This window comes from Macrobrachium nipponense, chromosome 7 (assembly GCF_015104395.2).
Source record: "Macrobrachium nipponense isolate FS-2020 chromosome 7, ASM1510439v2, whole genome shotgun sequence".
Taxonomy (NCBI): Eukaryota; Metazoa; Arthropoda; class Malacostraca; order Decapoda; family Palaemonidae; genus Macrobrachium; species Macrobrachium nipponense.
The window spans coordinates 112,055,117-112,079,800 of record NC_061109.1 but is presented as its reverse complement, the minus strand read 5'-3'; the positions used below and the strand labels follow the sequence as shown (position 1 = coordinate 112,079,800).

The 24,684-nt window shown below is 35.2% G+C and overlaps 1 protein-coding gene across 1 annotated transcript in view; it reads left to right on the top strand.

The window, feature by feature from the left end:
- LOC135217674 (vitamin K-dependent gamma-carboxylase-like) overlaps window positions 1-24,684 on the top strand; it is a 37,162-nt gene that overhangs the window by 3,777 nt on the left and 8,701 nt on the right. Inside the window, 4 exon segments of the mRNA XM_064253643.1 lie at window positions 1,319-1,474; window positions 2,361-2,526; window positions 2,879-3,064; window positions 24,112-24,275. Of these exon segments, the coding sequence (XP_064109713.1) occupies window positions 1,319-1,474; window positions 2,361-2,526; window positions 2,879-3,064; window positions 24,112-24,275 (672 nt within the window).

Below are 24,684 nucleotides of genomic sequence, written 5' to 3'. Positions count from 1 at the left end.
CTGCACAAGGCTTCAGAGATGTTGAGTTGACATTCTCTCCGAAAACACAATACATACATTCTTCAGTAAGGAGGAATGTACAGCTACTAATTAATTTTTATGTATATTCATAGTTCATAAAAGAATCTTGTAATTTGTACTTTAGAACTTTCAGCATAAAAGTTTAAAAAAAAAAAAAAAAACAGGCAGTCCCCAGCATATGACGGGGTTCCGTTCTTGAGACGCGTCGTAAGCCGAAAATCATCATCAGCCGGAAAAGCGTCAAAAATCCTAAGAAAACCTTACTATTAATGCTTTGGGTGTATTGGAAACTGTCAACAGCATTCTTATTGCATTTTGCATAAAAGACTTCAAATATTTATTATTTTGCATTTTTGGAGTCATATTTTTTCTCTCAGATCGGCGTCGTAAGCGACATAACCCTGGAACCTGCGTCGTAAACCTGGAAATAATTTTTTGATGAATATAATTGAAAAGCGTCGTAACCTCAGAACATCGTAAACCAAACCCATCGTAAGCTGGTGACTGCCTGTAGTCACTTCCAGATCCACATCTAGATTAGTGATGAGTAATCCTACACAGTGAACTCTCCCTGTAAGTTCACTGCACCAGTCTGTGATCCATCTAGTCTTACATAACAGACCCACTCTGGGTCATTAAATCTCAAGAAAGAAAAAGAAGATAGTATTCTGCAAATAATCTCTGCTTACTTGTATAGCATGAGTAAAGGCACCATAAAAGCATTCTTGGCACGTTGTATTATCTTGAATTTAGTAACATGTTAGTTTAAACTATTATTACTGTAGTGTATGCGTGAATGATGGAAAATAATGAGAATGGGTTTTAAAAACCTTTCAATTTTTCTAGGATTGAATTTGTACAGGTATGAGCAGAACTGCAATTGTAATCAGAAATTCTACAGAATAAATTTTTCATGAAAAATTGATAAACAGCTGAATCATATTTCAGATTATTTCCACAAAACACAAAGTGGATCAAGGATTATTTATAAGGGTTAAGTCATATTAAGTATGCAGTGCATGAAATATTCAAAGTTTTTAACTTTATCTCATTTTTTGCGTATACGTGCCTATCACAGGTACAAAACTAATGGGTCTTTCTTATGAATGATAAATTACTACATTCAGAATAACCAAAAACATACAATAAAGTTATGGCAGTTGTTATTATTGTCATATTTAATAATATAATAATAATAATTTCAGGTGTAACTTAGTGCGTAAGTCATTATTCTATCTGTGATTTACATTTATCTGAAGAGCCACTAACTAGTGATGAACCCTATTTTCCAAACCAGGAATTCTAATGCTCTTGGATTTACCACAAGAGAGAGGAATGGGAATTGCTGATCAGTTATGGGGAGATCCAAAGCTCTGTCATTTTCCACTATTTAATTGGGTCAAACCTTTACCACTGCGTTGGATGTTGCTCCTCTACGGTGTCATGGTTGCTTGTAAGTATTATGGTGCTATATACCCTGTTCAAGTATGTGGTTTGATGTGCCTCTAGGATACACAAACAATTTGTTTGTGGGGGGCTGAGGGAGCTCATGGTTAAGATAGGAACTGGACTGCTAATTAGTTAAGGTTGAGTTTTGCTAGGATTAAGGGTAAGTTACTTTGATAGTTAGATCTGTGGTATGTACCTGTTCAGTGTTGTCACCTCTCGTTCATGAGGTATTTTTCTCATCCCATAAGAATGCAGTCACAGATTTTCTTGGATGAAAAGTTATGTGGGTGGGAACTGAAAAGGCAAAGGTATTTTTGCCATGATTACTTATCACTGGAAAACCTTAATTGCTCTATGAAGCAGTGACAATGGATGTACACATAAGACTTAAGCTGTATTGTTTATTTCTAAAATACCTGCTTTCTTTGTTCTTCAAGAAAGTCACTGCATAATTTTTCTTTAATTTGCACAGACATTCTTAGCCCTTCACTTCCAATAGACTATTAGATAGGTAAACTCTTGAAGTAGTCATAATATGGAAATAGCCTTTCTGACCTGTAAAGTTTAACATAAATAAGAGTTATCATTTCAGAGGTACTGTGATTAAATTATTAGATTACAGTATTTTGAATTTTCTGACTATCAATCTTCTTTTCACATGTATGTATAGAGCTTATCTCTCTCTCTCTCTCTCTCTCTCTCTCTCTCTCTCTCTCTCTCTCTCTCTCTCTCTCCTCTCTCTTCTCCACACACACAGGTTTTATCATATGCACAGAACTGTCCTCATTGAACATAAAGCATAGCTTACAACTTGCTTACCATACTTTTCATCATCTGGTGCACTTTTAACTCCTACAGTTCTTGTAAAGCATTTTGAACCCTATTTACAGGCACACTTCTGATGATTTTGGGATGGAAATGGCGTCTTAGCTGTGGAGTTTTTGTAACATCCTACTGGTACCTTTTCCTCCTGGACAAGGGCACCTGGAACAACCATTCCTATCTCTATGGATTGATATCAACAATGATGCTCTTCTCTGATCCACACAGATGTTGGTGAGTTCAACAAAAGCAATGTGGCACTTTCCAGCATCTGGCGATGAAGTTCCATTCCTTTAATGTGTATAATAAAGTTGAGCAGTTTATGAATATTCTGTTGCTCATGTAATGAAGTTAAGGTGTCATGTCAAATGTAGTTGTTTATGTAAGTTTTTTGTAAAATGGGAGGCTAGAGGTGAACCTTTGTACATGTAAGGTTAGTTTGTTATGCCAACTGATTGGTGAGCCTCTTCGAATAAACTCCTTCCTAACCTCTTATATGCTATATTTTGCATGCTCTTTGAAAAATTGACCACACCAACCAGAATTAGAACAAATGTTCATATCCTAACTTTGATTTATCTTCCAGGTCTCTAGATTCCATCACAACTCCTGCACTCAAAAATAGTCATGTACCCTTGTGGAGCTACACATTGCTTCGTTTTCAAGTGTTCCTGTTGTACTTCTTTGCTGGCTTGAAAAAGCTAGATCCTGATTGGCTGTATGGCTTTTCGATGCAACATTTGTCTGAGCACTGGGTGTTCCTTCCTTTCAGGTACAGTTTTCCAGAATTTCAAATGGTTTTTAATTTCAGTCAGAATGCTGACCTCTCCAATCGAGATTGTTTCTATGAAAATAATATTGCAGAGCTTTAGTGACAGTAACTGGACTTTCAATTCTCACAAGGCCATGTATCTAATATATGGAGTCGTTGCTTGTTCAGTCATACCATGGCTAACAGACTCCATTCCAGAAGGATATTCTTTAACTGAATTATCCTTTATCCAAGCAAATTTTTTCCATAAGAAATAATAGGAACTGGATCAATTCCTCCCAGACTTGTAAAAATACTGTACAGCAAAGAAAAGCATTTTTACTAAAATTTAACAAGCATAGTGTGCAGAAGTTATGCAGAAAAATCATAACGTAAATATATATGAAATAGATACAAATTTGTTCTCACTTCATCTGCAATTGGGAGAGTTGATGGCCTTTGTGCAAGGTTTTGAGACAGGTGAAGTGGAGGAAGCTCTCGTTCCAGGGGTGGTGTTCGAGAGATCAGCATCCTGTTGTGGCCTAAAAAACACTATATTGTCAGCTAACTGCCGTTTATTTATCCAAATTGACAGCAGTTTCCCAGCCTTTTCAGATGTCTCAGACCTTTGTTACACAACACATTTCACTTCCTTAGTAGCATCAGCTCCTTACATTATATGATGGTAGAAATTGTTTTTTTGTCCACCCCATGCTTCCTCGGCCAGATCAACCACTCAGACACCACTTTCATTTGTTTTTATATTTCCTTTTGAACATCTATAGATTTTCTCTTTCTTTTTTGCCTAATGGGCATCCCAGCTTTCTTACATAGAGTACAATTATAGCACTAGCATTCAGTTAAAAATAATACCCTCACAAAATGTTTAGCGACGTGCACTAAGTGAGACCCACATGAAGTAGTCTGAACCTGCTGGGAACTGCACACACCTGACACGCTTCAACCCATAAACGTTCTAGCCAGTCATCTTTGTCCTTCACTTTGTCCTTGATTTGCATTTTGCAGACCTGATGATGTTTACATTTTCAATAGTTTATGAAATGGAGAGGCCCTTCATGCAAATCTAATTGAGAAAATGATAGTAGTAGTATTCATCTGAATACCTGTATGAAAGACCATTACCTAAAACGGAACTAAATGCTGAATATTACAATGGAATCTTTCACAGTTTTTCAGCAGAATCTTTGGTTAGAGTTTTATGCCATCTTTATTAGTTTCTGCTGGTATACTCTAGAAAAAACTGAGTTGCATCATTTTAATATAAGATAATATGGGGTTCTAAAAGAAATATTTTTAGTTTCATAAGTTTACTGTATCATGTATCATCAACTATCTTCCTTTAATATTTCATATGCTTCTATCACAAGGTTAGATGAAACATGAGTAGTCTCCAGTCTCATCTTTCCCATCAAATGCATTTTTCTGCATGAATTCCCATGCAGTAGTGATGGCACCGAGTTTTGGTTAATGGTGCCATAACTATATTACGGACCCAAAACTCGGCCAGTTATGGCGCCATATATCGCCGATTTTATGGTGCCTTACAAGCGCCATAAAACTGGATTGCCATTAACTGAGTCTAATGATATATATATATATATATATATATATATTATATATATATATATATATATATATATATTATGTATATGTATATATGACTGTACCAGTAAATAAAGTGTATTAGTTAGTGTACATGGTACAAGAAATACTGTACGTACATATGTATGTAGTAAAATGTGGAACCTTACCTTTCGAGTGAGGTGATCTCCGAAAGTGGCGACAGAGGAGGAGGACAAATGGCAGAAAACATTACACTTAACTTTACGAAACACATTAAAAAATGGCAGAAAACATTAAAACTATGCTTTAGGAAAGACATTAACAAATGGCACAAAATATTAACACTTAACTTTACAAAAATTTTAAAATTAAATTTGGTTTTTCTTTTTTTTTTGTCTTTTTTTATTTTTACATTTTTTTTTTTTTTTTATACTTTACGTTTTTTTTTTTGTTTTTTTTTTACAAAATTTCAATTTCTTCACCACTTTCAACTTTCTGTTTTTTCGTATCACTCAGATCTTCCTGTTTTCTTACTACCAAAGACCTCTTTAAAAAATAACTATCCAAGGAAGATTGCTTCTGCCTGCTTTTCACAATGTTCCTGAAACAACTCAGGCAAACGTCATCGAACTGCGCAAGCATACGACCTGTGTAAGCCTTTTTGGGATGTCTCTTTTCTACAAATGATTGCACTTTATGAAAAGCAGCTAGAGCATCGTTAATTTCTGCTGTTGTCATAGGGTCCTTCTCCTCCTCCTCCTCCTCCTCGCCGCTGCTAGAGAACTCTTCTTGAACGACGTTATGTTGCATGACCTCCAACTCCTAGAGTCATCCATCGTAAGCTACTCTTGGTGCTCCTCGAGAAGGTCATTGAGGTCGTCCTCGTCGACGACCAGCCCCATGGACTTGCCGAGTGCAACGATCTCGTCAAGATCTGGTTGCGAAACAGTTTCAGGATCGTCAACTGTTTCTGAATCTGCATCAGCTCCGCCAACGTCGAATCCCTTGAAGTCTCAGGCGAATACAGCATAGATGCTGACCAATAGGAGAGCAGGATCTTACAGCGATGACTAGCATCAGGAACCAATGGGAGAGTGGGAGGATGGTGGCGAGTCTACAGAGTTAGAGGCGCGCGAGTTTTCAAATTGTTCTTGGTGGTCTGGGCGAATCTTGGGACTTTACAGTAACACCCTTTTGTAACCTGAATTATTTTCATATGCAGAGGCAAAAAAATCTTCGTCTTTGCTTTCGTAACTTGGATTTTTTGTAAGTTGGGACTTTCGTATGTTGAGGTTCCACTGTACACACACACACACACACACATATATATATATATATATATATATATATATATATTATATAGATATATATATATAGTTTATATATATATAACCATACATATATATATATATTATATATATATATATATATATATAAATAGTATGTATAAATATATATATAAATATATTATATATATATATATACATATATATATATACAAAATATAAATATATATATATATATATATATATATATATATATAGATATATATATATATATATATATATATATATATATATAAATATATATATATATATAAATATATATATATATATATATATATATATATATATATATATATACATACACATATTACACACATACACATATTGATATATATATATATATTTATATATTAATATATATATATATGTATATTATTTATATATATTATATATATATATATACAATATATATATATAATATTACAATATAGATATACATACATATAATAATATATATACATATATCTATATATATATTAGTACCATATTATATATATATATATATATTAATATATATATATATACATATATATTATACATATATTACATATTATATATATATATATCATATATATATATATATATATATATATAATATATAGATACATAGATATTAAATATTATATTATACATAATATATATATATATATATATATATATAAATTATATAATAATATATATAACATATAATATTATAACAATTATATATAAATATATATATTTATATATATATATATATATATATATATATGGCATGGAAAAGAGCTAGAAAAAAATTTTATTCAACTAATGACAAACTTGAATTTAGTAAGCATAATATTCTAAAATTACCCTATGATGAAAGGTTTTTAGATATTCCTAGAATTTTAAAGCTTTTTAACATAAATGTTGTTTTCAGTAATATTAATGTCAAGAGTTTAGTAATCAAAAATTCTCCTAAAGATCTTCCAGGCTGCATATATGAAATTCCTTGCAAAAAGTGTGATAAAGTCTATTACGGACAGACCGGTAAATCTCTTTCTCAACGTCTCAAACAGCACCAATATTCTGGGAAAACTGGGCAAATATCTAATGCATTATTCGTACATATGAGAGACTTAGATCATTCTATTAACTGGAGTCAAGCAAGAGCCTTAATCCCATGTAATGACACAGTTAAAAGGAATATCATTGAATCTTGTTTCATTAAGTCAAATAATAGAAATGTTCTAAATTAAAGTCTTGGTTTATTTAAACTTGATGCTTTCATAATGAAAAAAGTTGTAGATAAATATAAGCAACAAAATTAATATATTCAGTTTTTACATGTTTTGGACTGTAAAGATATTTTGTAATTTCAGTTAGGGTCAAATCTGTTTAGGTTTGTGACTGTGTGATATCCGATAATCCTGGATTATCTTTTTTAATTTTTACCCTTTTGACAATTAACCATCTGGTATTCTTGATCTTGTTTTGTACCTGAGACCTTTCTCTCCAATTAACTCCTTGACAATGTCTTAGTAAAGACAAAAGCGCTCGAATTTCTGACTATCATTTTCCTGTGGTATTCGCTTATTTAATGAAGTCACGTGCATCTACTGTGATTTATATATATATATATATATATATATATATATATATATATATATATATATATATATATATATATATATATATATATATACATAAATTTATATATATATATATATCATATATATATATATATATATATATACACATATATATGAATAACATGATCACGAAGTATATAAAACGTGATGTTATGTATAAATAAAGGTTTTTGCCACGTCGCAAAAACCTTTATTTATACATTATATATATATATATATATATATATATACATATATATATATATATATATATATATATATATATATATATATATATATATATTTTTTTTTTCTAACTCACCTTGATCACTCCTGGGAAACATATTAATTAACACTGAAAAATTTGGCCTTGAATGGAGCACGAGGGATCAGAACAAAAAGAAAAAAAAACTACTCAGGCATAAGGCTGACATTACTGAGGAAGGAGGAATTTACATAAAAGCTGGACTCTAGTTTTAAATGCACTGTATTTACATGAATTTAAAGAGGTCCAGGAGACTAAAAAAATGGGGGTCGCTTTGTCGATCCACCAGAACACGTGGCTGGAGCAATCCAGTCACGGCGTTCAGAGATTTTGCGCGAACGGGTTAAAATTGCAAGCTTGCTCCAAGGATTTCCTACTCCTACCACAATCAGCCACAGTGTTTGCCTGGATATTGAGGGCTGGTAGTCTTCTCCTTGATGTCTCCATGCACTATGGAACCTTAAAAATATACTTGGGACTTCCCAGAGAGCATGGGGAAGCAGACAAAAGGGGGGGGGGGGAGAGTCGGCATCTCGGGTGCAGGAGGAGATCTGACCTATCATAGGTCTGGCGTTCTTCTGAGACTGAGCCACTGGTTCCCAATCCTTTTGCATTCTCGGCTCTGTAGGGGGTAATTCCAGCCACCAATGGGAGAAGAGATAGCTTTTTCAAGAGAATGGAGAGAATGGATGCTTTCACTTGGAAGGGGCAACTTGCATATAGACTGTGATGTATGAAACTTGGTAAAAGACTTTATTTTCCTTGGTTCTGGCTTAAAATCTTGAACTCCTTCCCATTCTAGAGGACATTTCAACCCTGGACGGGTTGGAATGGACAAGACAAGCCAGATACAAGGACCAATTGCAATATAGATTACTGAGCCTTCCATTCTCCCTTGAGTGGACTTATAATATAAGCAATATTCAAACTCTGCCGATGATAATATTCATGAAGTCTTACTCAACAGGCAGAGGATTAAACAAAATAAAATGTGACCTGACTAAACATTAACTTGCTATATTCCAATAAAGAATACTTTTAAAATATAACATCACACTGAGAATAACAATGGATAGCAATCATTGGGTATATATGGACTTAACCTACAGGTAAATTACATCATATTTAATACTACTATCTCAATTGTTCAAGGCAACACATACTATCTGTTTACCCTGATGGGGCGATATGATGCGTTCAGGTGTGTTAATGGCCCTGCGGTTTCGTTAAGTAACTTTGTCTCGTAACAAGACGATGCCTAACAGTATTAATTACATCCACGCAAACATTAGTGCAACTAACAAGGGGAAAATTAACTAAGTAATTCTTTGTAGAGATTAGATAAGGTAACACACACACACACACACACACACACACACACACACACACACACACACAAAATGTAAATTTCACCAAAGACAATGGCAATCTCACAAAATATAAAGACTAGGGAATAACACTAACTCAAAAAGCTAATCAACCAATGTATAAACGAGCCAGGCTTCGAAATTATCTCTAAGCTATAGCAACGTTTGCTGGCTAAAATTTTCCCAAGTCAAATGGAATTCTAAGTGCCTAGAATAGGGCATTGTGCCAATTGTGGCACTTTTACGACAGTAGTTCCTAAAGAAATACTAATTTATACAAGGCCAGAATAGCTGGCAGGTTTGGCTCTGCCTAAGCAGAGCATACAATATACAATAAATGCCTCAAGGCAGTAAATAAGAGGAAAGGAAACCAAGGAAGAGGAGATACAGACAGTACAAAAGGAAAAAAGAAAGTTACCAAAGGGTCAGAAGGAAGTAGAAGTAGCAGAATCTGGCACTCTCCTCTGGATGGAGAGGGTCAGAACTCTCTATAAGAGGGTGGCACTGTGCCAGGCACTAGTGCAGAGAGGTTATTGGCTCTCGTAAGGTTTCGGAAGACCTCGACGCCCTTTTCCCTTCTTCCTTCGACCTCTCCGAGGTCAGTTTGATGATGCCATGGGGGCCCTTGAATGATCCAAGCCATTTGAAGATTCAGCAGGGGCATCTGCTCCAGCTGCTGCGACAACTGGGGCCTTGGCACTCGTCCCCGTACCTAATGCTGCATGGCTCGGTTCCCTGAGTTCTTCGGGCAAATTGGATTCGGCAGAGTCATTACTCCGGGACTGGTTAGCTGCTGACGGAGGGGGATTGGATGAGGTAATGGTATTCGGGATAGGCTTACCCGTGAGGAGGACCGACTCTGGGGTGGTCTGCGAGGCCGCACCATTATTGGAGTGTCCACTATGGTCATGGGTGTCCTGGAGGATTCCTATTGGAATTGGCTCTTCCTTGACTGCCGGCCTGGGTTGTTGTGCCAAGCCAGCGGAGGGAGAGCGACCGGGACTTAGAGCTCCAGGAGGAAGACTCGAGTCTGGCCTTGGCACTGGCACTAAGGCCGTTCCTGGCTTAGTGGAAGGATTCGGACGTGGCTCAACATCCACGAGAGATGGAGCCTGGCACTGCCTGGCACCTTCAAGTGGCACTGGCTGTGTAGAGGTAGTCCTTGGAGGCCCGTGGAATGGGTCTGAAGCTATGTGAGGGCTGGGGCCCTGATATGGTATAAAGTTAGGAGGAGACTTAAAATCTTGTCCTAGCAGGACATCATAACCTCCTGATATATAGATTGCTACTGCCATGGTACATATCGTAGAACGGTGAGGTCGTGTGACTCTCAACCGGACATTAGGTAGGAACATCTTGACGTGGTTGAGGCTCTCTATCGTGATGAACTGGTGCCTATCAACCTTAGCTCCGTAAGGAATTTCATCCTCTCGGATGATGGAGACTTGCGCACGAGTGTCGTTGAAAGCTCGGACCTGGTGGGCAGGATAGCGACCTTTGGGAGGTGTGGCAAATATGGGGCCCTGAGCAGGGGGGCCTAGAGTGGATGGATTCGTCACAGCCATAGCAATGGCAGAAACAGGGGCTTTCTTGGGGCATCCTGCCCAGGCAGCAGTGTGCCCATGCACTTTGCATATGTCACAGAAACTCTTGCTAAAATCCGGCCTGGGCCTATTGTTTCTGTTCCAATGGCCTTTGTTTTTGTTATTATGATTGGGTAGTCCATTCGGGGGAGTGGCAGCAGCTTGCTGAGGAGGATCCACTTTTGAGAGGCACTGCTCCGTGGTGTGACCTGGTTTATTGCAATGCCCACACAGGTTTCTGAGGAAGGTTATTGGGGCGCTGGGTAGGCTGAGAGGTGGCAGCAAGAGTGAGGGGGAGAGCAGGATGTATTTTCTTCTTTAAGGAACTCTGCAATGGATGGTGGGCATCATAGGCGTCTGCCCATTTACAGCACTCCAAAAGAGTCTTAGGGGCCTTGTCCACCAAGTGGGTGGCAAGATCAGTGCGGGCGGGGGGGCCGGGGGGGGCGTAGGAAAGGAAATCTAACTGAAAGAGTTCTAGGACCTCCTCAACAGATGTTGCGTTGGAGGCCTTCGTCCACCTATGGAGTGCGGGTGTCTTCTTTTGCTGCCCACTCTGTCCATGTCTGATTAGCCTCCTTGGGCATAGTCCTCCATTTCTGCCTCCACCAGCCAGTCTGAGGTCAATTCATAAGCCCCAAGGATTACCTCTCAGACGAGGGCGAGATCTTGTCGCTCATTCAGGGGAAGGGCCTTGAATGCAGTCTGCCCTTTGCCAGCAAGGTGCTTGCCAAGGAGGAGGGCCACTTCCTGAGGGGTTGGATTGAAGTTCCCAAACACCTGCTCGACATGATCGAGCCAGGTGTCAGGTTCGTTATCGTCCCAAGCCCTAATGAGGCTGCCCATGCTGTGGAGGTGAGAGGGCACAGGGGGCGTGGGACTCGGGGGTGCCAGAGTGGCACTCTGGACTGCCATAACCAGTTCATGTGCTCTTTCATTCTCCCTTTTGGCTGCTTGGAATGCTCTTTCAGCTGCTTCTCTTCTCTCTTATGCTTCCCTTTCAGCTGCTTCTCTTTTCTCTTGAGCTTCCCTTTCAGATGCTTCTCTTCTTTCTTGTGCTTCCCTCTCCTTCTCCCGTTCGGCTGCCCTCTCTTGGGCTGCTTCCTTCAACTTATCATTCACCCAATTGATCAGCTTTGCACCCTCCAGCCCCAGGGCTCTTCCGGCTTCTGTGAAGGCCTTAGCCTCCTCCAGTGCTGCGTTACTGGCCATCTCCTCTGAGAATAATAGGGTGGAAGGTAGTTGCAAAACTGCAAATATTGCCAGAGGTATGCGGAAATGCTTGACGCAGACTTGGCAAGATGACTGTAAATCCCTGCAAATACAGTTACCACTGGTGCATAGCGCGGTGGAACCCTCACGCCGTAGAATCTCTGTAATTTACAGTTCGGCGGAGAACTCAATGCCGGTAATGGATTTGGCAATCAAGCTCGTAAAATAAAATGAAAGAATCTGGTCACGAAATTATCGGAACCTCACATGAAAAACGTAGCAAATGAATGTCGTAAAGGCGGAAATTCAACGCCAGTACGGGTTTGTAAGGTAAAAAGGAAAACAAAATCTAATCAGGAAATTCAAGGAATCTCACATGAAAAATGTCGTAAAGGCGGAAATCCAAAGCCAGTACAGCTTTGTAAATACAAGGGAAAAAAATCTGGTCACGAATTCACGGAACCTCACGTGAAAAACGTGGCAAATACAGTGGATAATAAAAAATGTATATGGGATCTCCCTTTTCTTTTGTTTTTTATGTATGTTGTCTCAAAGACCGAGACAATAAGTTGATATAATATATTTTTTCCCTTTCTACCAACGCAAATCCCTGGTCTATCTTACCCTTGAACCTAGCTTTGCTCAGAATTCGTAACGCTAGCTCGTACACATCAAAAGGGAAGAGGAAAACCCAGGATAAAGATCTCTCACCCTATATAAATATACCGCCACCTCACAATCCCGTTCTTATCCCTAACTCTCGCAAAACTAAGACCTTTACGTCTGCAAATTTAAAACCCAAGAGAATTAAGCCGCACATGGGTCGTCTAGACAGCAATGTATGAATCACAAATGTTTTCCAGGCCGTGATGGAAACTACGCTAAGGGTAACATGCCCTAACATATGCCCTTGCTCGAAATGCAAAAGTATTTGCCCTTATATTATTACTCTCTGCACAGAAAATAACGAAAGGTTAAGAATTGTTTATTCTAACACTTTGTTTTTCCTTTTCTTACTTATTGACTAATCTATTCCTTTGTTAATGGACAGGGCAATGGATAAGTTTGAGCCACGTGGCCGGGGGATTTAAAATCCTATCCTGTTTAGACCTGTGAGCGCCAGAGAGAGAGAGAGAGAGAGAGAGAGAGAGGAGGGGAGAGAGATAGCGCATGTTGATTCACATAAAAAAATAAAACACGAAATATCTTTACAACGCGGGATTCGCGATTAACTAGCAATTCACGAAATATGGCATTTATTTTCGTTTTGAAACTTACTCCCTAACCCTCTGTTTTTTATGCAGTGGCACATAACATTAAAATTTCTCTCTCGAGCTGTGGTCTATCGGCCTACACGTGGTCTATTTCCTATCGCTATAAAGACAGTCAGATTTATATATCCCTAACTAGAATACCTAGTTCTACACAAATAACTAGAAAATAAAATAAAATTTACCTTATTCCTTTTGACGGGAATTTGGAAACCTTGCTTTAGCTTGCTCATAAAAATATTAAGGAATTCAGATTCGTTTCTTTTGTGATTTTAGCTTAACAATCGCTACTACAACATTCTGGTATCAGGTCGCCACTATTCTGAACTCACCTCAATCACTCCTGGGAAATATAATTGACACTGAAAAATTTGGCCTTGAATGGAGGACGAGGGATCAGAACAAAACGAAAAAAAAAACTACTCAGGCATAAGGCCGACATTACTGAGGAAGGAGGAATTTACATAAAAGCTGGACTCTAGTTTTAAATGCACTGTATTTACATGAATTTGCAGAGGACCAGGAGACTAAAAAAAATGGGGGGGTTCGCTTTGTCGATCCACTAGAACACGTGGCTGGAGCAATCCAGTCACAGCATTCAGAGATTTTGCACGAACGGATTAAAATTGCAAGCTTGCTCCAAGGATTTCCAACTCCTATCACAATCAGGCACAGTGTTTGTCTGGATATTCAGGGCTGGTAGTCTTCTCCTTGATGTCTCCATGAAACCTTAAAAATATACTTGGGACTTCCCAGAGAGCATGGGGAAGCAGACAAAAGGGAGGGCGGTTGAGTTGGCATCTCGGGTGCAGGAGGAGATCTGACCTATCGTAAGTCTGGCGTTCTTCTGAGACTGAGCCACTGGTTCCCAATCCTTTTGAATTCTCGGCTCTGTAGGGGGTAATTCCAACCACCAATGGGAGAAGAGATAGCTTTTTCAAGAGAATGGAGAGAATGGATGCTTTCACTTGGAAGGGGCAACTTGCATATAGACAGTGATACATGAAACTTGGTAAAAGACTTTATTTTCCTTGGTTCTGGCTTCAAATCTTGAACTATATATATATATATATATATATTATATATATATATATATATATATATATATATATATATTGTGACAAAGTGCCAAGTATCTAGTTACTACACTTACCAATCATTAAATGTTACCTCACAACAGCCAGACACCTGGACCTTCATCACAGGTACTAAACGACTGAATACTCTAAAGGCAACAGTGATCCCTTAAACAACTTACGAATATTGCAGAAAATTAGACTAAGTTCATCAAAACAGGTGTGAGATAATCTTATATGTAATCAAATTAATTAAAGGGCATCACTCCATTAACAACTTTAAAAGTCTAAGTATTTCCCTGATTTTAGAAGTCTAAGTACTTCCCTGGTTCTAACTCAATTCAAGTAAATTGAAGCAAAACCGCTCAATTATAACTCTGTTTCTACCTAAGCATATCATATAATTACTTACTTATACTGATGAACAAGAAAACACTTATAGAAATTTTAAATACAAAAATTTATTATCAAACTCAAAATTTATAAGTGAAATTCACAATATCAGGGAAAATTACTGTTACTTGACAACAAAGCAAAGTTTAATTAATTACTGAATTAATTAAGTAAAATTAAATCAAATTTATCACAAATTTAAAGAAAATTGATTAATTTAATCAAAATTTAAAAGTGTTAGGCAATAATTAAAATTTGGAAATTAATTCACAAGTGCTAAACAACAATAAAACTTGAAAAGAATTCTAAGTAAATGCAAATTAATTCACAAGTGTTAAATTCAATTAAATGTGCAACGATTAATTAATGAAAACAACTAAGTTAATTAAATTGTGAATGCAAATGAAAACACATCACAGATAAATATGGAAAATACTAAAATTGTAATAAGCACTAATCACACAGAATATAAAATAAAAACACACACTTCAATTAGAAAAAGGAGAAATGTGCAAAAAATCACTTCAATAAGTAAAATGGATAAATGCACAAAAAAATCACTTCAAATGAAACAAACACAAAACACAAAAATTTGCAATGTGTAAAAATTTAAACCTGTTTCATGAAACCACTGTAACTATTATTTGCAACTAATAAATTTATAGAAACACTTTACCTTGGTACTAATTTTCTTTCTGCTACAGCTCACTCCAAAAATTTCACCAATTCCCAATATTTCACAAAAGAAAAGGCGCCATTACACTTGTACAATTGTTGTTCAGATTCCACAAAAACACTAAATAATACTAAATAACTCTAAGAAATCCGAAATCTAAAAGTTACAAGTGACCAATTTACGTTACTTTAATATGAAATCAAAAGTGGCGTGAGAGAGAGAGAGAGAGAGAGAGAGAGAGAGAGAGAGAGAGAGAGAGAGAGAGAGAGAGAGAGAGAGAGAGAGAGAGATCTAAACGCTATGAGGATTTAAGTCTGAATGAATCTATTCCTTACAGAAGCTGGACAGTGGATTTTGCACAAAACGTCTTGGGCATGCGAAAGATGGTGCAATCCTTCTAGAAGCTTCTAATATTACGTAACTATACAGAAAAATCGTGAAATCTCCATATGGTTATCAACAAAGACGTACGCGTCCGAAACCAGTCATGTACATTGTATGTTCTCAATCGAAATAGAAGTCCCTTATCAGACATGATGACATGTATCCAAAACACAACGGAGATCTCGAGATCTCTTAATCTGAGGTGATGACAAGTTGTGGAACAATTCTATCTTGGAATGGACAAAGTTAATCTCTCTCTCTCTCTCTTATCACATTCTGTGTTATATTAACTTTTAAATTATGTTATGCAAAATCTGAACATCCATTTTAAGACATCCTATAACTGAAAATGTTGCAAAACTCTTTCATATAACATTTCCTACAGTCAAAGAGAAGATATATACATTATGAAAGTAGCAGCATATAATAATAATACCGTATATACTCGCGTAACACACGATCTCGCATATCATGCGACCCCCAAATTTTCACCCTTAAAAATTTATTTTATCATGTATCTCACGTATCATGCGAGTTAAATTTACGAGACCAAAAAACAGTGGGCTAACCTCTTTTCCTCCTCTTTATCTATTCCATTTTTTAGTTAGGCTAACCCCTTTTCCTCCATCTCTTAATCTATACCATCTTCTAGTTAAGTTTAAAAAGTAAAAGAGAATGCCAAAAGTATCGGTAGTAATGATTTACTTGTTTGGAAAATGCATACAGCCAGAAACAGCTGATTTGCTATGAACAACTAATCCGGTAACAACAGCCTTTTTGCTTGCATTTCAACCATCGTACAATAGTAAAAAATTACCATAGTTATGTTACAAATGAAGTTAAGGAGAATAGGACTGATATAGTTTTACATTACAGGTATTAGTCGACTTACTACCTCAATAGGTTATGACCAACCAGTCACAAATCGATTAGGACGTAAGTCGGCCCGTGTTAATTTTTTGTAAGAATATTATACTAGCCTAGCCTACACCAGGGTAATCAGTACCATCTTTACTTATAGGGTAGCCTAGTTTACACTACACAGCATACTTTCTACATATATGGCATAGTAATTATTAATTACAGCTAATTCTCAGGTTCAATGCACATTGGGAAAGTGAAACACTGAAGAAGCTGCAAGATCTTTCGACTCAACGTCCTTTACTTAGCAGACTGCTAAGTAAAGGACATCGAGTCAAAAGATCTTGCAGCTACTCCAGTGTTTCACTCTCCTTTGTGGTTTATACCCTTATTTATGTATATATACTTTCTACATATATGGCATAGTAATATTAATTACAGCTATTCTCGGTTCATGCACATTGGAAAGTGAAACACTGAAGAAGCTTGCAAGATCTTTCGACTCAACGTCCTTTACTTAGCAGACTGCTAAGTAAGGACATCGAGTCAAAGATCTGCAGCTACTCCATGTTTCACTCAATCCTTTGTGGTTTATACCCTTATTTAGTATATATATATATATGATATATATAGATATTATATAATATATATATATATATATATAGAATAAATATAATATATATTATTTATGTATATATACTTTTCTACAATATGGCATAGTAATTATTAATTACAGCTTAATTCTCAGTTCAAGGCACCATTGGAAAGTGAAACACTGAAGAAGCTGCACGATCTTTCGACTCAAACGGCTTTACTTAGCAGAAATGACCTAAGTAAAGGACATCGAGTCAAAAGATCTTGCAGAGCTTACTCCAGTGTTTACTCTCCTTGTTGGTTTATACCTTAACTGATGTAAATATATATCATATATATATTATATATATATATATATATATATATATATAATATATATATAAATAAATATATATATATATATTATATATATATAGATATATCTATATATATATATAAAACAGCATATATACATATATGTGTGTGTGTGTGTGTGTATAATGTGTATATGTATTTATATGCTTAACAAATCACAGTAGATGCGTGTATACCACAGGAAAATGATAGGCTGAAATCCAAGTGCTTTCATCTTTACTAAGACATTGTCAAGGAACGAATGAAGTACAGTTGGAAAGAAAGTTATCAGGTAAACAAAAGGATCAAGAATACCAGATGGTTAATTGTCAAAAGGGTAAGAATCAAAGAGATAATCCATGATTATATGATAGCACATGGTTACAAACTTCAACACAGATTTAACCCTAACAGAAAGTACAGCATATCCATGTACAGGCAGTCCCTGCTTTACAACGGGAGTTCCATTCTTGAGATGCGTCATAAGCCGGAAAATCGTCATAAATCTCAAGAAAACCTTACTTTTAATGCTTTGGGTATATTTAAAACTATGTAAACTGCATTTTTATTGCATTTTTCATAAAAAAACTTCAAATATTGATTAGTTTGCATTTTTGGAGTCATATTTCATCTGCCAGGTCAGTGTTATAAGCGTCGTAAACCCAGAAATAATTTCTGATGAATATAATTGAAAAGTGTTGTAATCTCGGAACGTCGTAAGCCGAACCCGTCATAAGCTGGGGACTCCCTGTTGTCCAAAACGTAAAAACTGAATATATTAATTTTGTTTCTTATATTTATCTACAACTTTTTTCAGTATGTAGGCATCGAGTTCAAATAAACCAAGACTTAAATTTAGAACATTTCCATTATTTGACTTGATGAAACAAGAATCAGTGATATTCCTTTTAACTGTGTCATTACATGGGATTAAGGCTCTTGCTTGACTCCACTTAATAGAATTATCTAAATCTCTCATATGTACAAATAATGCATTCGATATTTGTCCAGTTCTCACAGAATATTTGTGCTGTTTGAGTCGTAGTGAAAGAGATTTACTGGTTTGTACGTGATGGACTTTATCACACTTTTTGCAAGGAATTTTATATTTGCAGATGGGAAGATCTTCAGGAGAATTTTTTCTATTACTAAACTCTTGACATTAATATCATTGAACACAACGTTTATGTTAAAAAGCTTTAGAATTCTAGAAATTTATAAAAACCTTTCATCATAGGGTAATTTTAGAATGCTATGCTTAATAAATTCAAGTTTGTAATTAGTTAAATAAAATATTTCTATAGCTCTTTTCCATGCCACATCAACAAAAGTCCTTAGGTATTTAAGTTTCAAGGCAATATCATAAATAGTTTTAATCTCAGCATCAATAAACTGCGGGCTAAAGACACGTAAGGCCCTTAGGAATATCCCAGAAAAAACAGAGAATGTAACATTTTGATGGTGATTGGAGTAGTAATGAACAAAAGAGGCAATGTTAATAGATTTTCGAAAGACTGAAAATGTGAAATTTCCATCATTTCTATGGACAGTTACATCAAAACAATTCAACTTACAATTTCTTTCTTCCTCTACAGTAAATTTTATAGAAGGGAATAAATTATTGAGATTAATAAGGAATTCCTGGAGATTTTCGTGAACTGGCCAAATACAGAGAATATCATCCACATACCTAAACCATGTAACTTTTTGGGGAAAATTCATGATAAGAGTTTTTTGTCTCAAAAAATTCCATGCAAATATTGCTAAGGACAAGAGATAAGGTATTACCCATAGCCATTCCAATCATTAGTTCATTGGGCTCAGTTACGTATAATATATCTAAATGGATTGTAAAAAATTCTTACACCTTTGGTAGGAAACATTTCTAGCACGAATGTAAAATAACAATGTTGATTTTTTAAACAAATTGAATAGTTTAAATTTGAATTTTGATTTTAATATGTTTAGTTTTAATGTTGTCTCTTTATTTACAAAAGTGTCTATAGATGATTTACTTGAATTTTTGGAGGAGGAATTAGAACGTCATGATATTCCCTTAACTGTAGCAAAACAGAGAATGTAACATTTTGATGGTGATTGGAGTAGTAATGAACAAAAGAGGCAATGTTAATAGATTTTCGAAAGACTGAAAATGTGAAATTTCCATCATTTCTATGGACAGTTACATCAAAACAATTCAAATTACAATTTCTTTCTTCCTCTACAGTAGATTTTATAGAAGGGAATAAATTATTGAGATTAATAAGGAATTCCTGGAGATTTTCGTGAACTGGCCTAAACCAAGTAACTTTTTGGGGCAAAATTCATGATAAGAGTTTTTTGTCTCAAAAAATTCCATGCAAATATTGCTAAGGACAAGAGATAAGGTATTACCCATAGCCATTCCAATCATTAGTTCATTGGGCTCAGTTACGTATAATATATCTAAATGGATTGTAAAAAATTCTTACACCTTTGGTAGGAAACATTTCTAGCACGAATGTAAAATAACAATGTTGATTTTTTAAACAAATTGAATAGTTTAAATTTGAATTTTGATTTTAATATGTTTAGTTTTAATGTTGTCTCTTTATTTACAAAAGTGTCTATAGATGATTTACTTGAATTTTTGGAGGAGGAATTAGAACGTCATGATATTCCCTTAACTGTAGCAAACCTCATTAGTCTCATAATGTTATGTATCAAAGATAGTAAATTTCATTTTAATGGGGAATTTTTTGTACAGAAGTTTGGTATGGCTATGGGTAATCCCTCATCTCCTGTCCTTAGCAATATTTACATGGAATTTTTTGAGACAAAACTCTTACCAAGAATTTTGCCCCCAAAAGTTATATGGTTTAGGTATTTGGATGATATTTTCTGTATTTGGCCAGTTCACAAAAATCTCCAGGAATTCCTTATTGATCTCAATAATTTAGTCCCTTCTATAAAATTTACTGTAGAGGAAGAAAGAAATTGTAATTTGAATGTTCTTGATATAACTGTCCGTAGAAATGATCGAAATTTCACCTTATAAGTCTTTCGAAAATCAACTAACATTGCCACTTTTGTTCATTATACTCCAATCACCATCAAAATGTTAATTTTTTTTTTTCTGGGATGTTCCTAAGGGCTTTATGTTTCTTTAGCCCGCAGTTTATGGACACTGATATTAAAACTATTTATGATATTGCCCTGAAACTTAAATACCCAAGGCAGGGAAAAGAACTAGAAAAAAAAAATTATTTAACTAATGACAAACTTGAATTTAGTAAGCATAGCATTCTAAAATTACCCTATGATGAAAGGTTTTTAGAAATTTCTAGAATTTTAAAGCTTTTAACATAAATGTTGTTTTCAGTAATATTAATGTCAAGAGTTTAGTAACAAAAAATCTTCCTAAAGACCTTCCCAGCTGCATATATGAAACTCCTTGCAAAAAGTCTGATAAAGTCTATTACGGACAAACCAGTAAATCTCTTTCACTACGACTCAAACAGCACCAATATTCTATGAGAAGTGGACAAATATCGAATGCATTATTCGTACATATGAGAGATTTAGATCATTCTATTAACTGGAGTCAAGCAAGAGCCTTAATCCCATGTAATGACACAGTTAAAAGAAATATCAATGAATCTTGTTTCATCAAGTCAAATAATGGAAATGTTCTAAATTTAAGTCTTGGTTTATTTAAACTCGATGCCTTCGTAATGAAAAAAGTTGTAGATAAATATAAGCAACAAAATTAATATATTCAGTTTTTACATGTTTTGGACTATATGGATACGTTGTAGTTTCTGTTAGGGTTAAATCTGTCTTTAAGTTTGTGACCATGTGATATCCGATAATCCTGGATTATCTCTTTGATTCTTACCCTTTTGACAATTAACCATCTGATATTCTTGATCTTTTTGTTTACCTGATAACTTTCTTTCCAACTGTATTTCATTCGTTCCTTGACAATGTCTTAGTAAAGATGAAAGCGCTTGGATTTCTGCCTATCGTTTTCCTGTGGTATTCGCTTATATATATGTATAGTAAATATATGTGTGTGTGTGTGTGTATGTATGCACTGATAATATGTAGTTATGGTGACTATACATACTTAACAGAGGCACCCTTAACCGGTTATCTGCACCATAAATCATCAAGTTTCGGATAATGGCGATTTTCATTTATCAACAAGCCCGTTGGAGCAGAACCTCTCTACTGATAACCAGGGACTGCCTGTTATATATATATATAAATATATATATATATAATATATATCTATATATATATAGATATATATATATATACTATATATATATATATAATATACACACACACTACTGTTATGACATAAACAGAGTATACTTCATATGTAAGCATCGTTCCTAGACTTAGCATGCATTTAATATTTCTGAGGGAAAGGTCATCATAGAATAAAACATCACCCTCACTTATAACAAATAATTTTGTATAATCACCTGCATGATGGAACTTCAGATCACAAGAATTTAATTTCTTTTTATCTTCAATAAATGATCTTTGTACAGTGGTGCTCATATCTCATGCGACATGATTCTTCTTGTATCGTCCAGATTCTCAGACTCAACGTGACGTTGCCAAGTAGTGCTAAAATTTTTGTTTATTTGTAATGTCATACATGTTGAAAAGTTTGCGAATTCACAGCTAGCCCTATTTTCCTTATGGTTAAATAGATATGATCCCTTTTATGCATTGGCATAATTCGTAATCTGTGTGATTTGAACTGATTTTTATTTTATTTTATTTTTTTTTTTTTACGCTGCTCAGTTCAAAGTGCGGTGTGATGAGGTTAACGGTGCCAGCAATGAAAGCACACTTAACATGCTCCTCGGACTGGTCAACATAACCATATCTGCAGCATTATAACAGTAGACCTAATAAGCTCAACAGTCATAACAACAATTTCAAAGTAGGAATATAAATTAAAACAAGTTTTCGGCTGTTTAAGCTGCCTGTATGTTACAAAATGTTTTATAGGCCTAAAAACATAATCTTATCCTTCTGAGATGTAATCTGTTACTGATGAATTTATTTGGAGAGATTACCTGTTCTTTGAGGAATAAAAGATGATGATGATTTTGGTTATATGTGGAAGAAGGCTATTAATCGAAATATCATAAGTATTAATATCAAGGCGTATGGAACACTTGTTTTTCAACTGATTTACAATATTATTTTCTTAAAAGTCCTTCTGCTCGCTTTTGGTGTATAATTTATTCTTTCATGAGGTAACTTGAAGTGCAAGAATGTATAGATAACCTCATTTGCTTTCTGGCCAGAAATTGTTAATAGAGAGACGTGAATGTTAAGTGTAAAGTAAAGAAATGTAACACCTAGGCCTAGGAATAATATCTTGGCTTTGACAAATATGAGAATATTTGCTAGTATGCTATCATTTTTGAAATATTTAAGAAAGATAACAAATAATTATGTTTGAAAGTCCAAATATTCCTTTAATACATATAAAGTAAATGTTTTCAAGATAATTTCATGGTCGCTACTCATTGTAGACATACTTATGTTACATTGTGTAGTTGGTGTTGCACCGACACTAATGATACGTCACACATGCTCCCCTCACAGTCACACGTTGATATCAGTGGGCGCATTCTACTTTTGTATATACATATTTAATTTTTTTTAGCCTTGAGGTGTGAAAGCAATCAAATAGGACTATTCCAAATTTTATGTTTGCTTTGGAAGCATTATTAATGTTACAATTTTTTTTTTCGTTTCTTATTTAACATTTGAACTTGAGGTTTGATGACGACTTCGTTTTGGTCAAATGCTTCAGCGATGAGTGAACGAAAGTTTTTAAAATGGTCCGCAAGAGTTTTTTCTGAAATTTGGCTACACGTGATATTTTCTTACAGTTTTGAAATATATGACAGATTTCACTCTTATGAAACATATTATGGCCTTATTGTAAGCAATAATCGCGTTTTTGCATTGAAATAATAGATAAATATGGAGCATGTTAGGTTGCCAGTTAGTGAATTTTGACCGAAATCCTATGGAGTCATGTTGCATGAGATTTGAGCATCACTGTACAGCTTCAGTTAGTTAAATAATCAAGACAAGGGAGACAGCCAAGGTGTTCCCATCTTGTGTTCTTCCTTTGTTTGTCATATCTTCTCGGGTATAATCTTTCCATCTTCTTTTAGGCCATCCTCTCCTTTTTCCCTAGAACTTCCATTTCCTTGATTTCTCATGTAACATGCTGCTCTTCTTCTCAGGTCATCAGATGCCCAAACCATCTCAATCTTGACTCTTGGACTGTTGAGACTTGGTGATCCCCTGATGTGTTCATTTCTTTTATTTATGTTATTATTCTGCTCATCCATTTGAGCATCCTCATTTCCTGTTGAGTATCTAATACAACTAGTAAAGGATGGGCAAGGGCAAATTACAGCAATACTCGATAGTGACATTTTGTTGATACCCAGTCAGATTTATGATTTATTTAATTACATGTTTCACATTATAGAAATATTTTTCCAGGCTGATACTAAGCAATGACAGCATCGACTATTTTATAATCCATCTCGGAGGATTCGCCCTGGATCTCACCATTGGAGTCTTCCTCTTTTTAGATCAGACAAGGAAAGTGGCTCTTGTCTTTGGAATGGCATTTCATTTAATGAATTCACAGATATTTACAATAGGTAAGTGAAACTTTCATCTTCATAAAAAGTTAAGAAGTTTATGACAAAAGTTCTTTGACAGTCAGGTATCAGGAAACTATAACAGTAGTTCAGATTTTTCGTTTAGCCTTCAACACTTTAAATGGATTTTCTTTGATCCTTAAAGTAAAATTTGTTCTGTAACTTTGTAACTCACGTGCTGTATATCAGAGTTTTACTTTTTATCCTGACCTTTTTATAGACATTTTTATGTGTGACACTCTCTCCATTTAAATGCAACCACACATCCAAGCACTTACGTAGTTCTCATTAGTTACTGAGATACAGTACCAACCAAATACATCTTTGTTTTATTATGAAAGCTTATGTATGTTTAGTGGCAAATAATCCTTGAATATGGAAAAGTACATTTATTTTATAATGATAGTAA